Source organism: Balaenoptera ricei, chromosome 8 (genome assembly GCF_028023285.1).
Source record: "Balaenoptera ricei isolate mBalRic1 chromosome 8, mBalRic1.hap2, whole genome shotgun sequence".
NCBI lineage: Eukaryota > Metazoa > Chordata > Mammalia > Artiodactyla > Balaenopteridae > Balaenoptera > Balaenoptera ricei.
Genome location: NC_082646.1, coordinates 34,161,171 through 34,181,606, shown reverse-complemented (window position 1 = coordinate 34,181,606; position 20,436 = coordinate 34,161,171). Strand labels below are relative to the sequence as shown.

The following is a 20,436-nucleotide window of genomic DNA, read 5'->3' as shown; positions in this document are numbered from 1 at the left end:
ACTGAGTTTTTCCGTTGAGGTTTTCAAGACTATGTTTCAAGTCTGAGCACTAAAAAAGTTTTCACTTTTAAAAAAGGCAATTTTTGGTTATTTAGTAAATCACACTGAGTCACAGATCTAGTCTTAAAGCTTCAAATTACAGAAATCTTTTATCCCTTTCAAGTGGGTTTTGAATATTGAGTGGAAAAATATTCAAGTTAATGTTAAGAAAAAATGGACCCTTATTAAAATCAATGTCTGTTACGGTTACCATTTTAAATCCAACCTAGTTTGAGGCTTTGAGCCCACACTGACACTCCAGTTGGTCAAATCGGGCTAACGCGGGGAGGGTTTAAGTGGATTTACACGTCCCCTCCCGACTTCTTTCGGCCTTGGCTGTTTCGCATCTCGGGGCGAGCTGGAAGCCTTTCAGCCTTTCCCGAGAACTGGCGGGGAAGGGGCCGGGTTGGGAGGGAGGACTTCCTGCGGCCAAGGGCGGCCGCGTTCGCCGCAGAGATCAGAGCTCCGACCCAGACCAGACCCAACGTTGGTCGTCGGGCCGGCCGCCCTCCCGGCGCGGATCGCCAGGCACGCTCCCCGCCGCGGCCGCCCCCCGGCCCCAGCCCCGTGAAGCACTGTGGAGGCCCGGCCCGCTGGCGGGCTGGTCACGTGCGGCCGGGAGGGGCGTTGGAGGCCGGGAGTCTGCAGGAATGTAGTTAACTTGCAGGGGAAAGTTTCCCTCCGCGGCCGGCCGCGGATCCTGTGCGGGCGGGCGCGCAGAGGAAGGAAGAGCCGGGAGGAGGCGGAGCCGCGAGCGGCTCGGGCGGGCAGTTCTCTCAACTTTAGTTTTGGCGTCTGAGGCGAGTTTCTGTCTCAGTCGGGCGCAGCCGCCGCCGGGGAAAAGAAAGGGAGGAAGGAAGGAACAAGAAAAGGAAATAAGAGAGAAAGGGGGAGGGGAAAGGCAACTAGCTGTCCGGCATCCGTCAAGGGCGTGAAGGAAAAAAGTTCTCGGGCGCGCAGGTCCGGGTCTCTCGCAGCCCCTCCCGAAGCGCAGCCGCCAGACCAGTGGAGCCGGGGCGCAGGGCGGGGGCGGAGGCGCCGGGGCGGGGGATGCGGGGCCGCGGCGCAGCCCCCCGGCGCTGAGAGCAAGGCGAGCGCCGCTCCCGCCGCCCAGCGCCGCCGGCCCGCCGCCCTCGCCGGTTCTCCCATCTCGGCCCGTCGAGCCGGGGCGCCCGGGCGGAGCCCTCGCCCGCCTGGTCGGGGTGCGCGTCGGGGGAGGGAGAAACCATGGATCCCGGGCAGCAGCAGCCGCCGCCTCAGCCAGCCCCCCAGGGCCAAGGGCAGCCGCCCGCGCAGCCCCCCCAGGGGCAGGGCCCGCCGTCCGGGCCCGGGCAGCCGGCACCCCCGGGGTCCCAGGCGGCACCGCAGGCCCCCCCCGCCGGGCACCAGATCGTGCACGTCCGGGGGGACTCGGAGACCGACCTGGAGGCGCTTTTCAACGCCGTCATGAACCCCAAGACGGCCAACGTGCCCCAGACTGTGCCCATGAGGCTCCGGAAGCTGCCTGACTCCTTCTTCAAGCCTCCAGAGCCCAAGTCCCACTCCCGACAGGTAACCTGGCCGCCCCTCTCCCCACTTTCCCGTCGGGCGGACCCCAGGCCCGGGGGCGCTCGGGAGCGGCGGCCGCGAGCCCTGGCCGCGGAGGGGGGTTCCGGGGGGCGCTAGCGGGGTGGGGATGGGGGCTCGCGGAGAGGCGGGGGGACTGGAGGCGCCCGCCAGCCGCGGCTACGGGCTCCCCACTCCTCCCGGAGTCCGGGGCCGAGATTTGTTTTTCCCCTTGTAGTTTCTCTCTGCGGTTGCAGCCCCGGGGGGCGTGCTTTTCCCTTCCCTTTCTTTCTTCCTGGGGTTCCCGGGAGGTTGGCGGGAGTGGCAGGGGAGGAAGGAAGGGGGTGGGGAGAGTCGGGCCCGGGCCGCGGTGGGCTTGCACAATGCGCGCGCCTCCGCGCTCCGCACCTTCGCTCCCTCCGCCGCCGCCGCGGGGCCGGGGAGGGGGAGGGGGGCCTCTGGCATCTGTGTGTGGGTGAGCTGCCAGCGGCGGCCGGGTTTGTGAAGTTGAGCCCTGGGCCCCCTTTCCTTCGGGGCCTCTCGGTCCACTTCAGTCTCCTGGGGAGTCAAATAATTGTTCTCTTGTTTTCCAGTGTTGATTAGGGGTGGGGGTTGAACCAGTCCATTTAGTTTCTCGCTCTTTCTCCCCCTCCCCCTCCCAAAAGCATTTATTTTCTTCTCGGCCCCGGCGCTTTCTGAATACAGGATCCAGACTTTCCTGGAAGTTGTTTATGGAGTTAGTGCTTTCACTCCTGCCCTTACCTAGCGCCTTGGAAGTCGGGCAGGCTTACTCTTATCAAACTTAGTTGGTTCACGTGTTGGCTTCCCAGTTGGAGACTATTATTTACAGTTTGCCGAAATGCTTTTAAATTAGCCACATCTACACGTTGCGCAGGACCTGAGTTGAGCTTTACCGTGCTTTGGTTTTAACAGAAGCCTTTGATAACGCACTGCAGGTTGACTCATAGGCCGAGTCCTGCCTAGTTCAACTGTGATTAGAAGTTAATGTTTGGGAAGTGATGACTAATTCGAGGCTCGCCATTGCTCTTTAATTCTTATTGAGGATATGAACATGGCAGTTCCACATACACAACGTTCGATTATTTTGTCAACGTGATCCAACATTAAAGTGAAACTATTATGAAAGTGTTAACATTCTGACCGGTCCCAGAAGATTTGGTTAGTGTAGGTTTTTCTTTCTTTCCTTCCTTTTTTAAAAAGAGCTTGCTTCAGGCTAAACTTCAGCATAGGAACTTTGTCCAGAAGTTAATTGGTTTTCCAAATACTGCGATGTAGTTAGTCCACTCGGCTGTAACTTGAGTGGAAAGAACAGTTATCGCCCCACTCCCATCGCCCCTCCTATTTGCAGCAGGCCTGTGGTGTGTTCTCCTGCCTCAGACCAAGGGGTTTTGGAACTCAGAAAAACTCACTTAACCTGCTGACAAAAACCTGGGTTAAGGAAGAGGAAGGGAAAACAATTTATCAGCTTGCCCCAAATACCTCAATTTGTAAGAAGTAGACTTAGGTATGCTTTTTTCTCTTACCCCTGGAAATGAGTTTCTGTACTCATTATGGGTAAAAATGTGTTGGCATTGCACCCCACAGTCTACACGATTATGCTTATAGTTAATATGTTTTGAAAGTATAATACCCATAGGAAATTGAATTCCCCATTTTGTGGCATCTATAAGCCGTAAAGAATTGCAACTAAAAAGTGTATTTATTTTTCTAGTAAATAATTGCACAGTAATTTATATCAGCAGTTTATGGATTCATACTGTTCATAATCTACTGTAGTTTTGTTTGTTTTAATGCCTTTTTTAACCAAGTGTCGTGCATCTATAAGTTTGACTTTTATTTCTGCTGAGTCCTAATTCAAATTTATTCTGATTGGAAACTCAGAATGTACATGATTTAACATCAAGGCATAGATGCGTCTGCTGATTGCTTTCAGTCTTCCTTGCCTGTATGAATCTAGGAAATTCTAACTTTTTGATAATCAAACCCTAACTCTTCAGTTAAGGAATTTAAATAACTGTACTAGATTATGAATACTACAAATATGGGTTGTAAATACTGTTGTTCACAAATTATTGGATATAAATTCATATACTCATTTTTCCATCATAAAAAAAGCTATTTAACAAATGAGAAAAACTTGAGGCTCAGAGATGATGATATTGTTCAGTGTCACACTAGCCAGCTTGGACTGGAACCCAGAACTTTAGGGTCTGAGTTCAGGATTTTTTCTGCTACTACACAGTTGTAAATATGTTTGTAAATTCTTAAGTTATATTGTAATGGAATTGTTGGCATCTTTATCATCTAGGTTCAAATATATGGCTGGGTTTTTATTTCATTCATTAGGAGGCTTTTAAGAATATTCGGATGTTTCTGGATCTTTTGTATTCCTTAAAAGTTGTATAAATTTTGATGGTTGCTTTATTGATGACATTTGTCCATGGTGAGAAAAAAATGACAACTGTTGTGTGTTTAGGGCTTGGCTTGGAAAAAACATTAACTATGTAAAACCTAGTTTTAAAAAAAGAAAAAAAAAGAATCCATAGTTATATTCCTTGGGTTTTGTTTATACCTAGAACATTTTAGAACTTGGTAAAGCACCCACACTGCCTTGGCCTTCACGTAAGCGTTTAAAAGTATCCATCTGCAAACCTATATTCTTCTATGTCAAGTATTAAATGTTGAAATGTGCCTTTGGATTTAGAATTTCATTGCAACCAAATATCTAAGAAATCTAAAGGGACTCTCTTTGAAAACAAATTTTAAGAAATCTTTGTTTTAATATTCCTAATAGGCCAGTACTGATGCAGGCACTGCAGGGGCCCTGACTCCACAGCATGTTCGAGCTCATTCCTCTCCAGCTTCCCTGCAGCTGGGAGCCGTATCTCCTGGGACACTGACACCCACGGGAGTAGTCTCTGGCCCAGCAGCTACACCCGCTGCTCAACACCTTAGACAGTCTTCTTTTGAGATACCTGATGACGTACCTCTGCCAGCGGGCTGGGAGATGGCAAAGACATCTTCTGGTCAGAGATACTTCTTAAAGTAAGTGAAAATAATGGTAGGAGATAATTTTCTGGTACCAAGATATAAAACATCATTTATTTTTTATTTTTTATTTTTTTCATTTATTTTTATATTTTACTTAATATTTATGTCAAGCTCAGTTATATCTTCCATAATTTTTTTTTTTTTCAGTTCAGTATGACCTAAATACCTTCTTTAGGTAATGTTTTGAAAGCTTTATGGATTCCTGGTTCATAACCTTTTAGTAATCTTTTATTTTGTGGCAATTTGGATGTTCTCATTTTGAGTTTGTGCCAAACCTATTATAACTAGCCTGGCTCGAAACTGAAAGGATACCATGAAGAATTTCAAATTGTGAGAGTTTTGGGGCTGGCATAGGTTTATGAAATATGTGCAGTACTACTTACCTTTTTAAATAGACATTTTACTGGTAGAAAAGAACTATAAAAATAAGTAGGAATTTCCTGGGAGTCTAACATTATAGTACTTTAGGTTGTGAGATGACAGACCCTTTAGCTGCAGTTTGATGTGATTTATCAGTTTGTTTTTCCCTCAAAGGGTAAAGAGAAATATGAATTTTCCCGCTTGATATACAAGCTCAGTGGCAAACAACTCAGTGGCAAACTTCTTCGAGCTAGCAGGTCTTCAAAACAGAATCTCTCTTCTCTGGGAAAACAAAAACAAAGCGATTGGGTTATTTGTTTTTATCAGCCTTATTTTTTGTGTGTTTAAAAAAAATGGCAAAATTTCATTGAAGCTGAAAAGATCAAAATAGAATTTTGTCCCTTCTTGCTTTGAAATTATAGGTAGGACCTTAATATTTTTATTTGGTGTGTTTGGAATAAGTATATACAAAATGTTTCCTAAAAGTAATTATTATAGACTGAAATTGATGTTTTCAAAAAGTTGCTTACTTAGTACTGTTTAATCACGTTGAGATAATAAAGTAAAAAACAGTCCAAGTTTTGATTGAGATCTGTCTTGACAGTCTACTCCTAAGGGAAATGTAACATTTATTCATTAGATCAGATAATACAATAATGATACTGTTTTGTTGTGTGTCTTAGTGTTTTATATTGATTGTCTTTCGGGGCAGATTGTTACTTTGCAGTGTAAGATACAGTTTTGTAACAAGCTTATTTAGAAGAGCAGAGGAAAAAGTTTGATCTTAAAAAGTTTCTGCAGTTTTTTGCGCCTTTTCCTACAACTTTTTTCTTCTATTTTAAATTCATTTTCTGGTGTCCTGGTATCCATTTCAAAGGGTCAGGTTTCAACCAGAACAATAAAGGGCCTGAGACTGGAAAGTACACACAAGTCTGGCAGACTCATCTGCATGAGCAAGATTATTTGTTCTCAAGCAGACATCCAGAGTAAATGATTGAAAGAGCTACTAGCTGTGAGGGATGTGTCTTGAAGGGAAAGGAGTGGAAACAAACCAGGTTGTTAGGAAAAAGAAAGGCTGTACTTTTTTGAACCTCTGCCTGCTGGGTCACATGCTGACCTGGGGAGATTTTTAAACAGCTTAATAGCTGGCTTGCCTCTCTTCTTTGGTTGATGTTATAGCTAAAAGTCTATGATTAAAGAACAACACTTATACTCCTCTTTTAGTCTTTTGTATCTTGTAATAATTGCTTCTAGGTGACATGGGCCTACATTTTTATAATTTAGAATGATCTTTCTGTTTTGACCTGAAATGTTCTATACTTTATTTTTTAGTTTCCAGGGGTTCTTCCTTTGAGAAGTGTTTCTCTCAAAGATGGATTAATGAAGGGTATACACACACACACACCACACCACCCCAAGCACCCCGCTCAAGTGAGCCTGTAGCAAAGGGAAACCAGGGCAAAATGATACGAAAATTATGCCATATGGGTAATGGTTACCATGGAAATGAAAAACTGGGAAGAAGAGAGAGAAACATGATGATTATTGAAGATTTTTGAGGGACTCTCATATGGAAGTAAAATTAGATTTATTATATGAGAAACATGAAGTTTTTTGACTCCATGGAATAATTTTCTCATATCAAACCTTCAGGAATAGAAATGTTTTCCCTGTTAGATGGATCTTGGTCAGTAAAAGCAGGCAAAATCATGGATTATTTGGTACATGTCAGGAAATGTAGAGAAACAACTAGTTGTTGTCTTGTGACCTTAGATGAATGACTTTGAAGTCAGTTGGCCCATCCTATTGTTTCAAGGCAGCATAATTACTGAAGGATTATAGGTAGGCAACTATTGGGATTTTTAAAGCCCTGCCTAGGTCAGTGAGATTTTCTGAGGAAGACTTGTACCTTAGGTTGGCAAGTGATAAGGAGGAAGTATGGTACTGGCTACATTTATCAATGACACATATTCAAGTTCTGGTATGATTGTGAAGTATTTTTAAAAAGCTTAGTCTGTATATTGGGTATATTTGTTCTACTGAATTTACTGTTTAAAACTAATTTCTTCAACATTGTGTATTGAGCTTTATTTTAAAAGAATTCTTTTATTGCTCTGAGAATTATTGCTTTCTTCATCTGTCTTATAGTTTTCCTACAGGAAATAGTTCTTCAAGTAGTTGGTCAACAACTTCCTATTTCTTTATAAGCTGCTGAATAACTTCCTGAATTAGTATTCTATAATATTTCTGGTTACAAGGAGTGGTCTTACTTCTCAGATTTATTTTATTGACTCTGATGCCTTGTAACTATTACCACATACAAAGAACTTCTTGTGTAAAATGTACCATATAGGACCTTATAATTTGATTTAAGAAATCTCATCCAGTGATTTTAAAAGTGTGGAGATTTGCATTGTTTTAATAATCTTCTAATTTTTAAGAAGTCATTTTTGTTTCATTTCTATTATCTATCATTTTCTGAATAACTGGCCTCAGTGTTTTTAATTCTTGAAGATTCAAGGTTTCTTGTGGCTGGGATTTTATTAAAAGTTATATTGAGTATCTTGATTCACAGTTTAAAAAGGTATTTTTTTCAGAGATTTTTTGCATTCCGCAGCATATAACTTAGCCAATATTCCAACATTAAATGAACTTACCTTGCAGGTGTTATTAATTGCTACAAATGGTTTGATTCTTTTTTTTTTGACCATGTATCTTGTTTCAGAAATGAATGCTCCACTGCCCTAATTAAAGCTACTTCAGACATGTATCAATTAAAGGAGATGAATTAAACTGTTTCTTGTTATAGTAATTTGGTCTTGCTTCTTCTCCCAAACACTTGCCCAGCAGAAGACTATGAACACATACAGTGTACATTGTTACTGTAATAAAGATTAGATGTTTTAAAAAGGAACAGTTTCATTGAGAGTAAGGCTGTTCTTTTTTTTGGTTTCTTGCTATATCAAATGTAACCCAAATGATTCCCCTTTAAAAATGAAACGCTTGTAATATCGCCCTTAACTGTTGATTAAGCTGCCAAAAGAAAAAAAAAACCATAAACAGTTAAAATTGCAATCACAAAACATTTCCCTAATATAATATTATAAGTCAATTGTACTTCAGTTTTAAAAATCCGAAAGCAGAGTATTTCCCTATTTGAGGGAAGGACTGTCCCTGCCCATTTACTTGCTGATTGAGCCTGAGTGGAGAAAGAAGATAAAAGTATGCCCTCAGCTCTCGGAAGAAATGCTTGCTTCTGCTCGGTGGGTGGGCACCCCGGGGAAGAATGGCCCATGGTGCCACAGTGATTTAGGTAGAAAAACGCTGGCGAAACTGTTGGATACGGTGGTAGAAAAGAAAAAACAAAACAGTTGGAAGATAGCGGATGTGACAGTAAATAGAACACAGAGATTAGTTTATTTCCTGGCGGAAATAATGAGTATTTTTAGAGTGAACTAAAAAAGTACTTAACCTTTATCAAACTAGATGTTTAATTTCAGCAAACTCAATTAGCTGCAAGATCGTAGGCAAATTTTCTTTAAAAAGTAACATTGAAAACATATTTCTCCCCCAAAGCTTCATGTTAACTATTAAAAAGCCTAGGTAATATTCAAATAGTTGAAACTTTTAAAAGTTTTTGAAACCCTGAGATCAGTCTTCATTAGTAATGTAGAAAAATATGTTTTACATTATAGTTGGAAAAATAATGTAAATTAGCATCCCCAAATAGTAATGCTAGTATGACTCTGAAATGTATTTTACCTTAAGACTTTTGGGAAGAGGTAAACTCTAAACCTAACCTTTTAGTTGTCAAGATATGTAGTGAAGTTTAGGCTTAGGGCAAATCAAAGTGAAGTTGTTTTAAAAATCAGTTAAGATTTAAGATTATTCAAACTTAATTTGCTACCTTCAGTAATAGCATAATTTAGCCATTAATTATGACTTGAAAGTTTAATAATAGTTGAGTAGCATTGTATAAAGGAAGGTCTTAAAGAGCTGTGTGGTTCAATAACTATGGTTACTAAGTGATGCACTTTTTACAAGAAAGGCTTCTTATTCGAGGATTGATCGGAACTTCAAGCCACGAAAGGAACATTGCTGTTTTTATGAAGAAGAATTGCTTCGTGGTTCTGCTCAAGTACTGTAGCACCAAGTTTCCTGGGAACAAGTACTGCTACCGTGGAAGCACTTCTATTTGCGTAGGGCTTGACCCCTTCTAAAAGCAAACAAAAGAAGTTTGGTATAAATCACAATGGTCTTTTTTTTTTCCCTTCTCTTTAATATTTTACACAAAAGTGGTCAGTAGTTTAATCCTTATTTGGCTTTTAGCATGAGAAGAATCATAATCTTTAACACATCAAATAATAAGATGTTGTTTCTCTGAATAATGTTGCAAATTAACAAAATAATGCAAATAGGCGTATCTATTTAAAATATTGCTGTTTTCCTCCACCAAATATTTTCAATGCTTTATTTGTGGTTAGTGCTGTTACTTGCGTATTTTCACTTTAGTGTGCTTCTTTTTTTCTTCACAGGATAGTGTTAGTCAATAGACTTTTCAGATTTTTCAGCTGGGTCTTGCTTTGGGGGTGGTGAGGGTACATTTTGTTAAAAGCTCCTTTCTTCCTCTTGCAATTTCTTACTTAACCCAAGGTGAGGAGATTTTTGGTTATTTTTAAAGTAAGGTCTTTCTTTAACCAGTAAATATACATTTTAGAGAATGACCTTTTTGATACATGCATGAAAACTTACTATAGACTAGTTGATCTGGACTTCAGAGTAAAAATGGCTTTCTTCAGAGTGCTACTTTGTGCTTTCACACAATTGAATGTGGATTTACGAAGTTCTTTGAAATTTAACTTCTCACATATCCTGAAGTGACTGTAGTATGAAGCAGGGTTTTGGGAAGGAGCTAAACCCTATAATCTAGGAGATGGGGGTAAGAGGTGGATTTTTTTTTCTGAACAAGCATGAATGTGGGGTTCTTTTGTTTTATATTTATAAAAGTTCTTCCTTCCTTCACTTCTTTCTCCATGTATCTGATTTTGTGGATTTTTAATAAGGTGTATTTTTTTAATTACAAAAGTAACACATGTTCATTAGAGAGAATTGGAAAATTCAGGAAAGGAGAAAGTTTGGGAGGAAGCACCTAGATTCTTCTGCCAAGGAGAGGTGGTTGAACATACTTGTTTATATAGTCTTATCTATAAACATATATTTTGAAATTTAATTTTAGGGGAGTAACATATACATAGATTCAGAAAATCCTTTAGTGCTATTAGGGTTATAAAGAAAAAGAGCAGTTTTGACTCACTTTTCTTTATCTCTGGCTTGCATTCTCCAGAGGCAAACATTTCCAACTCCTTTGAGATTTTCCCCCCTTTTAAAAATTCCATATTTATAGAACATGCTACACTATCATTTAAAATTTTTTCTGCACCCTCTAAAATCCTCCTTTCCTTAATCTTTCCAGTATAATTACTATAACTTTTTGCTAAGTATTCTTACATTGTTATGACTCGCCTGCAGCTGAGTTGTATAATGTATTGATAATATGATTTTCTGAACAACTTTGATATTTTCTTGGAATTATTAATTGCCTCATTTTTCCATTTGTATTTCTGTTACTTTTTTGGCCCCTTGCAGACATCCCTTAGTCCTTTGTCTTCCTGCTCTGGGCTAGATTGGTTGCTCTTAACTTGCTTCAGAGTTGTCTTACTGTGAGACTTCCCTTCACTCTCATCCTGGTGAGTCCCTGCATCACTCTTCTTGGTTGGATATCCTATTTACCATTTTTCTTTTTTGATTTGCTCACTCTTAGAGTTGGCTTATTCCTCAGGAATTTGCTGAGAAAAAGGGTGCATGGTAGGTAACTATGTTGAGATCTTTTATGTCTAAAAATACCTTTATCTGTTGGCATTTGATGGCAGTTTGGTTGTAGAATTCAAGGTTAAGTTATTTTCCCGTAGAGTTTTGAAGGCAATGCTCCATTTTATTCTAGCTTCTTATTGAACAGCTAAACCCAGTTTGCTTCCTTTGGGGATTTTAGTTTTTTGGTTTTTTTTTTTCTTTCTCTTTGGTTGTGTGTGTGTGTGGGGGTCTTAAATTTCATGATACGCTTTCATATGTACCTTTTTAAAATTCATTGTAAAGATTACATTGTTTGGAAACTCAGTCTTCAATGTGAGTGGTGCCCTTTAAAGTTTTGCAGTATAGTTGCCCTAACTGTCCTTTGGTCCTAGGAAAGATTTCTTTTATTAGTTCCCGGATAATTTCTTCCAGTCTTTTTAATCTCTTCGCTGTTTCTGGAATTCCTGCTTGTCAGAATAACTCTTGAATTTTCTTATCTTTCCTGCCTTTTGTTATGCTTTCTGGGAGATTCCTTCAACTTTAGCTTTTAATTTTTCAGTTTTTTTTTTCCCTCCAAAAAGGTATTTATCATTCTTAATTTTCAGGGAATCTTTTCTGAGTCATTGTTCCTTTGTTATTTTTAATAACATGCTGTTCTTATTTCATGGATGTAGTAATATAATATCTCTCTAAGGATATTATAGTGGGTGTTTCTTTTTAAATTTTTTCTGCTTTCAATGTCTTAAGTAGGCTTCACTGGAGAGTAATATAACAGGAACCAACCAGGCCCTGAAGTTGTGGGAGGCCCTAAATGTCTTTATCTTTGTTAGGTTCTCGTGTAGTGGTCAGTTTCTCCAGATAAAAATCTGTCAGTCCGGAGCTTCCCTGGTGGCGCAGTGGTTGAGAATCTGCCTGCCAATGCAGGGGACACGGGTTCGAGCCCTGGTGATCCCATGTGCCGCGGAGCACCTGGGCCTGTGAGCCACAATTACTGAGCCTGCGCATCTGGAGCCTGTGCTCCGTAACAAGAGAGGCCGAGATAGTGAGAGGCCCGCGCACCACGATGAAGAGTGGCCCCCGCTTGCCACAACTAGAGAAAGCCCTCGCACAGAAACGAAGACCCAACACAGCCATAAATAAATAAATAAACAAATACTTAAAAAAAAAAAAAATCTGTCAGTCCACTCTCTAGAGAGCATTGCTGGTGGTAATGGGTTTTAAGATGGAGAGCCAGTGTTTTAGGGTTGAGAGTGTGGGGTTTCATCCTTGCTCTTGGCTGTGCCAGGTATGTGAATCCAGATCCTCTTAGTCTACTTCTCTGGAACATAAATTTCCCATTTCCTGCTTAGGTCAGGGAGGGGGTGTGCAATAGGTTTTAAAAAGTTCTATGTAGGCTTGATTTTTGTGAATCCAATTTTGCAGTTATTAGGTTGACTGTATAAAGTTGCCAGTTTTCTAAGCCCCAAACAGTAACTACTGAAAATTTCATATTATTTGACTTAAATATTACAGGATCACTTTTTTTTAACTAGTGTTTTTTTTTTAAACATTTATTTATTGTTTGTTTATTTATTTGGCTGTGCTGGGTCTTAGTTGTGGTGTGTGAACTCTTACTTGCAGCGTGCCAACTCTTAGTAGAGGCATGTGGGATCTAGTTTCCTGACCAGGGATCAAACCCTGGGCCCCCTGCATTGGGAGCACGGAGTCTTAGCCAGGGGATCACTAGGGAAGTCCCTAGAGGATCACTTTTAAATCAGTACTTAAATAAATGCTTTTACCAGGCAAATGATTACTTCAGTGACAATGGTCTTCAGCATCAGTTTTGCTACTTTAAATCTTTATGTGTTAGATTTTCTTAATGGGCTTTAAAGTAAAATAGCCTTATGAAATCAGTGCATCTGTTTTCTTTCATTCCTTCCTTTCAGCTGGTTTTCATCAATATAGATGGTAGGATAAAGAAAATATTTATGCATATCTAAGTTCATTAAATAGTTATTGGTATACTTATGTAGGTTAACCCCCAGAGGTGTATAACTTGGTTTTATCTTAGTTTAGGTTGTTGCTTTCCCTAGCAGGTGCTCTTTTGATAGCTCAGAAAAGTAGCCTGTGCTGTCTTCAACAGGCCATTTGTAGATGTCATAGAGTAATAGTAATAGAGTATTTTTTACATATAAACTAACCATGGAGATGTAAGTAGTTAGAATTTTATGAAAACTGGGTTTAGGTTAAAATGGATTCACCATAGGTAGTAACAGAGATGTGTTAGGACCCTTTGTTGTTGATCTCAAGTGAAATTTCTTCAGATCCACTTTTCCAGCAATCTCTTCCTTGAGTAGTTAAAAAGCAGTTACATATGGAAATTTTTTTATAGAAAAAGAGGAAGCAAACCTTTTAAAATCTGCATAAAATCTTAATTGACCAATGCAAAATCAGACCAGAACACTCTTAACATCAGAGAAGAGTGCTAAATGATACTGAAAAGGCAGATACCTGGGGGTTGTAAAAGGTGTTAAGTTGAATGGGGTAGAGGAATGGAACAGAATTAACGCAACTTAGTTAAATAAGTAAAGAAGTGTGTTAAAATAGCAAAGTACTAATGTTAGAAATGAGCTAAATGAGATTTCTGAGACCTTGCCTGAAACTAATCCTTACCAGTGATAGGGTCACAGTTAAAATTTACCAAGCTCTCCTGGATAACTTTTTTTTTTTTCTAAGATGGAAAAAAAAAAAATCTGGGGAAAAGTTGGCCAAAATACAGATGTTTCTGTTTTTCCTCTACACATGTTCAGACTGATACAGGTTATGTTTCTGAAATCATGTAGTCTGGATGAGCTCCAGATGATGTAATAGGATCACTGTTAACCCCTCCCAGCCGGAGGGTGTGCAGACTTTCCTGTTAAGACTGGTACAGATCTCTTCTTGTGGGTGATACAATAATCACTGTTTCTAGACAGTGATATGTGAAATTAACATTATTGTCCTCAAACACAATATTGTCCTTCAAACACAGAAGACAAAGCATGCCCTTTGTGTACCTGTCTATTCTTCAGTTTTCAGTTAATGCCCATCACACTACAGATAAGAATTTGCCCAGCTCCCTCTACTCCCTCAAACACAGGGTGATTTTGCTCAAAAAAGACCCACTTGGTTCTGGGTGGTGTGTGTTGGGTCACTTACATTGACATGGCTGTGGTTTCTTTCACCCTGCTATTCTTAGTTATCTTCTTTGAATTCAGTATATGTGCTTAGTGGTCTCTTCATAAACACTTAACCTCTTGGTTTTATGTAGCAGGCATTGTTTAAGGGTTCACTGGGTTCCCCTCCATAGAGTTGGGACAAAATTAGTAATATATCAGTCTTGGTAGACCAGGTGGGTCTCAAGACACTACTCATTTGCAAGTCATCTTGTTTACCTTTTCATTGCTAACGATCTCTCAATGGAGAAGCTGTGGAGGCTAACTATAAGCTCAATAAAGATAGATTTTGCCTTCTCTGTTCAGCCTTGTGTATGTAGCTCTTGATGTATTTATTGGTAGATGGTGTCCCTCAGTCTGCTCATTTATTTCAGTCTATTGGTTGATAGTCACCCTGATTAATGCCTATAGTCCCTGCTTAATTATTATTGCTGTGTAACTCCATGCTAAAAAGATGCTAGAGTATTTACTTGTGTACTTTTAAAGTTAATTTTGTAAGTTTGAGATTATTCTTAAACTCAAATAACTACAACTATTAAGATAATTGTGGGACTTCCCTGGTGGCGCAGTGGTTAAGAATCTGCCTGCCAGTGACGGGGACACAGGTTCGATCCCTGGTCTGAGAAGATCCCACATGCCGCGGAGCGACTAAGCCCGTGCGCCACAACTACTGAGCCTGCACTCTGGAGCCTGCGAGCCACAACTACTGAGCCCGCGTGCGGCAACTACTGAAGCCCGCGTGCCTAGAGCCCGTGCTCCACAACAAGAGAAGCCACCGCAATGAGAAGCCCTCGCAACGCAACGAAGAGTAGTCCGCACCTGCCACAACTAGAGAAAGCCCGCGTGCAGCAACAAAGACCCAACACAGCCAAAAATAAATAAATTAATTAATTAATTTTTTTAAAAAGAAAGATAATTGCTTATTTTCAGGGTATAAATGAATCATAGCTCTCCTTTAGGGTTACAGATTTGTTCCATGGACAGGGAATATTTAACGGCTTTAGAATTAAATGAATAAGAAATAAAATTATGTAGGTGTAAAAATGATACCAGTGAGTAGATTACTATGGGAATTCAGGGGAGAAGTAATGAGGTGGTGGCAGTGGGACCTCGAAGACACAGTACTCAAGTTATGCGTATAGAATTAGCATTTTCAGCTCAATGAATGTGGGGGCATAGGAGGTGGGGAAACAAAGACAGCTGCAAAAAGATTTTCTGGTAACAGCCAAAGAGCTTGCCCTTCCCACCTTGAATTATGTTTGCATCTAATGTATTATGTAATGTTAATGTATTCTAATATAATATATTATACAGTCTATATATTTGCATTTACTTTCATCAAAATGAAGTTATTAATTGTGGTTAAATCTGCACTCTGACCTTGGGCATTTAAAAAAAACAATTCTAATATCAAAACACTTGAAAAACCACTAAATGTCATGGTTTTAGTCACTGCTTGGGAAAAAACAAAGTTTTAAAAGTGAAGACCATCTATTACAGACCATCATTACATGAACATTGTCAAATATAGTTGTATCCTGTATGCATTTTTTAAGTTTATTTTCATGTTACAGCCTATTTAAGATTTTTTTTTTTTTGCTACTTTTTGACAATATTATTTGTCAGGAAATGCTAGTTAAAAGGGATTGTTTTCATTTTTCTGGTACATTTAAGTTTAGCTTAATGTTTATTTGTTTACCAAGTAAACTTTATTAGAATTATGCAAAATGAATATAAACCCTTTTCATTCCTTGATATTATTGCTGGACAAATTGAATTAATAGTAAAATATGCTGTAAAAAGGTACAAGTTTTACTTTTTAAAGTTGGTAGGAAAGCTGCTGACTGAAACATTTTCTTTCAGAGATTTAGAGAATTTTTTTTTTTTTTTAATTAATTAATTAATTTATTTATTTTATTTATGGCTGTGTTGGGTCTTCGTTTCTGTGCGAGGGCTTTCTCTAGTTGTGGCAAGCGGGGGCCACTCTTCATCGCGGTGCGCGGGCTTCTCACTATCGCAGCCTCTCTTGTTGCGGAGCACAGCCTCCAGACACGCAGGCTCAGTAATTGTGGCTCACGGGCCCAGTTGCTCCGCGGCATGTGGGATCTTCCCAGACCAGGGCTCGAACCCGTGTCCCCGGCATTGGCAGGCAGATTCTCAACCACTGTGCCACCAGGGAAGCCCTAGAGAATTTTTTAAATTAAGCTTTAGAATTTGTTTTAGACAAGCAGAATCAGATAATTTAGTCCATTGTACATTACCAAACCCAAATAAACATTTGAGTGCATATTAATCAATTTTATTAAAATAAATTGTAAAACAAATATAATATTCTGCCTATCACTATTATAAGCTAAATTGTGTCTTTTAAAACACTCAGATTTTAAATTTATTAATAAAACTTCTATGGGACACAGAGCAGCCAGAATTCTTTACCTAAAACTCAGTTTAACATGGTTTTGGAAGGATGTTAGGAGTTTCAGGAATGCTAGTAATTAAGAATTGAGTATAGTTGACAGCAACATATTAGGCCATCAAGATTTCAGCTGTTTTATATTAAGCCACATGGACGTCATTTGCTCTTACTGCTTGACTTACTAAACTGGGCTGCCATACAAAAAACCATGGACTGGGTCGCTTAAACTACCACCTAGTACATCTCACAGTTGTGGAGGCTGTGGAGTCTAAGGTCAAGGTGGTTTCATTCTGAGGCTTGTTCTCTTGGCTTGTAGGTGGCTGCCCAGTTGGGCACGGAGGTTTCCTTGCGTGTTGGTGGGAGCCTTCTAGGGGGATGAAGGCAGAAGCTGCAAAGCCTCTGAGGCCATTACATAATGTCACTTCTCCTGCATTCTGTTGGTTGAAGCAAGTGACAAGGTCAGCTCAGATTCAAGGGCTTGGGAAGTAGACTGCCTCTTGATGGGAGGAACTGCAAAATATGGTGGCCATGTTTTTCAGCCTACCACACTTGGATTGCAAGTTTTTTAAAAATAACGTTCAAGATCGGTGAGTTACCACCTGAGGCCTGAAAATCTCAGGGTAAAGCATAATGTCACCGGAAAACAGTTTATACCGTTAACATGTAAAAATCTCATTTTTGGTGAATAATATAAGTTGGTAAGTGTTTCCTCTTGAGATGCCATCAAATCAGTCAAGTTATTTATAAACCGTTCAGTAAGTTAGACAGAATATGGGCTTTTTGATTACAAGTCAGCATTTATATTTAAGACCATGAATTCTAATTAACATCTAATTGTAACTCTCCTCTAAAACTTGACTCTGGTGTTTTATTTTAAAAAACTGCCTTATATAAATTAACTTAGGCATGAACTCACATGGAAAATTGTAGCAGAAATGGAACCTGGATTTCCTGGTACCTACTTGTGTTTGATTTAAACACTACATTGCTGCTTTCTTTCCCTACCTGAATTCAAGTAAGAACAGTCTTCATTGTTATTGCAAATAGATTTGAGTTTGTTAATTGACTGATCATTGAATTTTTGTTGATTTACAGACTAGTAAGTTATCTGAATTATCAAGTTACATATATGTAAATATCTATAAACGTAAGTAGTGCAGGAGGTATGAGTGCTCACAGTTACCTTAGAAGTTTATATTTATGTGGTTGCTGCTTCCCCAAAGTGTTTTCTGTGACCACATCACAAGTGTCTAGGTTTCCAGGCTGCTTATGAATGGACACTGAAGGAGCACTGCTCCACTGGAAGTTAATGAAGACATTCTCAAACATTTAATTTCAAACTTAGTATATATCCCTTTTTCTAAAGGCCTATAAAAACAATTCTTTTTCCTTTCCATGAAATTGCATGATTATAAAAACTGACTTAATCCCTTGTAATTTTTGTTACCTAAAAGTTGAATTTAAACAGTGGATCAGATTTCAGCACTCTGATTCATACTCCCGAAATGAGTAACCTGGTTAGCAGGATATTCCTACTTGTTCTCTTGAGGGGTTTTTTTTTTAAAGGTCCATGCTTACTCCTCCATTTTTGGTAGTGGAGTTCTATTGGGTCTTTGAAGAGGCTTTACAAGAAAAAAGAGCAGCTATTTATGGAGCATTTCCTCAGGCCTGCAATTTGAAGCCATTACAGCAAAGTTGCTGAGCAAGTCGGTGATGACATGCCAGCAGTCACTGAGGCCCCCACCCTGCAGCCTGGACAGAGTAAGAGTTCAGGACTGCTGCTGTGTGGAGTTTGCCCTCTTCAATTATTGTCAATTGCTTACTTTTTAAAGAGCGGGAGGGTTTCAAGCATTCTCACCCTACTTTCTTAACAGATTATTAAGGGACTATAGAACAGAAGCTAGTTTTTAAGTTTTCAAGAAATAGTTCAACGTCCAAGAATAGAGTGACTCCTCCATCCCCCACTGCCTTTTAGTTCGTTAAAATCAGGTCACCTTATCAAATGCAGAACTTGTCCAGCAGTTTTGCTTAAGCTCACAAAAACAGATAACTATTACAGGAATTCCACGATAATGTATATAGCCTTTAGATCTGGAGTCTATGTTTGAGAGGAGTTTGATTTTCAAAGTTTAGGTAACTTTGTTGCCTACCTAACAACATTTCTCTATAGAGTTTTTTTTTTTTTTAATAGTGATAGAAAATAAAACAAAATGGTTTCATTGTGGTTTTTTGTCATCAAGGGATGAAATTGGATTGTCTAAATGTGGTTGGAAATTATGTTTGATTAGTTAACAGCAAATGATTAATTGAAAACCACTGAACTTCAATCCACTCGGTAAAATTAGTAGCCGTTTTATCTTAAACAGGACACTTCTAATATGTGAATTTTACAAACTTTCCACTCTTTGGTGTCAAACTTTTAAAACTTAGTAGCTTGTCTGTATTATAGTCTGATGTCTTAAAAAATTTAGGCGTTGTTCCGCAATTGTCTCCATCTTTTTAACAAAAAAAATCTGTATTTTCCACTGTTCTGGATTCAATTTCAGGAAAATTTTAAATGAGAAAAATCATTTTTAGCAATACCTATAATTTTAATTTTAAGAGAGCATCAGTTGATAAAATCAGGAATTATGTTCTAAGAATTGAAATCTGCTTTTAATTCAAATTCTTTGAAAGTACTGACATTTGGAACTATGATAATCTAGGACAGTGGACGCCAACCTTTTTGGCACCAGGGACCAGTTTCATGGAAGACAGTTTTTCCATGGACTGGGGTGGGGGGATGGTTCAGGCAGTAATGAGAGTGATGGGGAGCGGCACATGAAGCTTCGCTTGCTCACCCGTCGCTCACCTCCTGCTGTGCGGCCCGGTTCCTAACAGGCTGCAGACCAGTGCCAGTACCTGGGGATTGGGGACCCCTGATCTAGGATATTTGAAATGGTTTTCTAGTCACAGACATTATCTATAAAAGGTGAGTTATTTCCTAACTTACTATGTCTCTACAACTCCCCTCAAACCCCACCCCCACCCCACAAAACAACCCATGATAGTCAACAACATAGACTAAAAGGAAAAAGAGAAAAGTATCGTTATAGGGTGACCTCCAAATTACTAGGCCTTTTAAAAATGGCACCCTAATAGCTGAATAATCCTCTTGAATTTCACAATTAGATTGAGTGAAATAATGAGTTTCTTAATTGTGGTAGTTAAAATTGAGAGAAATTTCCTAGTTCTGTGACCTAAGTTGAGTTTTAGGACATTTCTATATATATATATATTTTTTTTAATTTTATTTATTTATTTATTTATGGCTGTATTGGGTCTTCGTTTCTGTGCGAGGGCTTTCTCTAGTTGTGGCGAGCGGGGGCCTCTCACTGTCGTGGCATCTCTTTGTTGTGGAGCACAGGCTCCAGACGCGCAGGCTCAGCAGTTGTGGCTCAGGGACCTAGTTGCTCCACGGCATATGGGATCTTACCAGACCAGGGCTCGAACCCTTGTCCCCTGCATTGGCAGGCAGATTCTCAACCACTGCGCCACCAGGGAAGCCCGACGTTTCTATATTTTACTAAATGGTAGCTTTTGGGAAACTGCTTTTTGTATTTCTTTGCCCTCGGACCCCCTAGCCCTTTTCAAGGAACTATTATTTATTTAAATATTGCCACACATTCCTTTTTATTGATTGATTGATTGATTGGCTGCATCAGGTCTTAGTTGCTGCACGCGGGATCTTTTGTTGCGGTGCGAGGTCTCAGGAGTTGCCGCATGCGGGCATAGTTGCCCCGCGACATGCAGGATCTTAGTTCCCTGATCAGGGATCGAACTGGCATCCCCTGCATTGCAAGATGGATTCTTAACCAATGGGCCACCAGGGAAGTCCCCCAGGAACTATTTAAATGAAATACAAATTCCTTCAAGGTTCAGCTCAAGATGTTAATTAATTACCCTAGAGTGTCTTCCTAG

The 20,436-nt window shown here is 39.9% G+C and overlaps 1 protein-coding gene across 13 annotated transcripts in view; it reads left to right on the top strand.

Moving 5' to 3' along the window:
* The first annotated feature begins 743 nt into the window (after positions 1-743).
* The window catches only part of YAP1 (Yes1 associated transcriptional regulator), a 115,398-nt gene continuing 95,705 nt past the window's right edge, over positions 744-20,436 (top strand). For 3 of the 13 annotated variants that reach the window (XM_059930526.1, XM_059930517.1, XM_059930519.1), the window contains exons 1-2: positions 756-1,590; positions 4,400-4,650. In XM_059930526.1, the coding sequence (XP_059786509.1) occupies positions 1,267-1,590; positions 4,400-4,650 (575 nt within the window). In that variant the 5' untranslated portion in view covers positions 756-1,266. Of the gene's footprint in view, positions 1,591-4,399; positions 4,651-20,436 lie in introns of all 13 variants that reach the window. The other 10 variants (XM_059930524.1, XM_059930525.1, XM_059930515.1 and 7 more) reach the window with 7 other exon arrangements.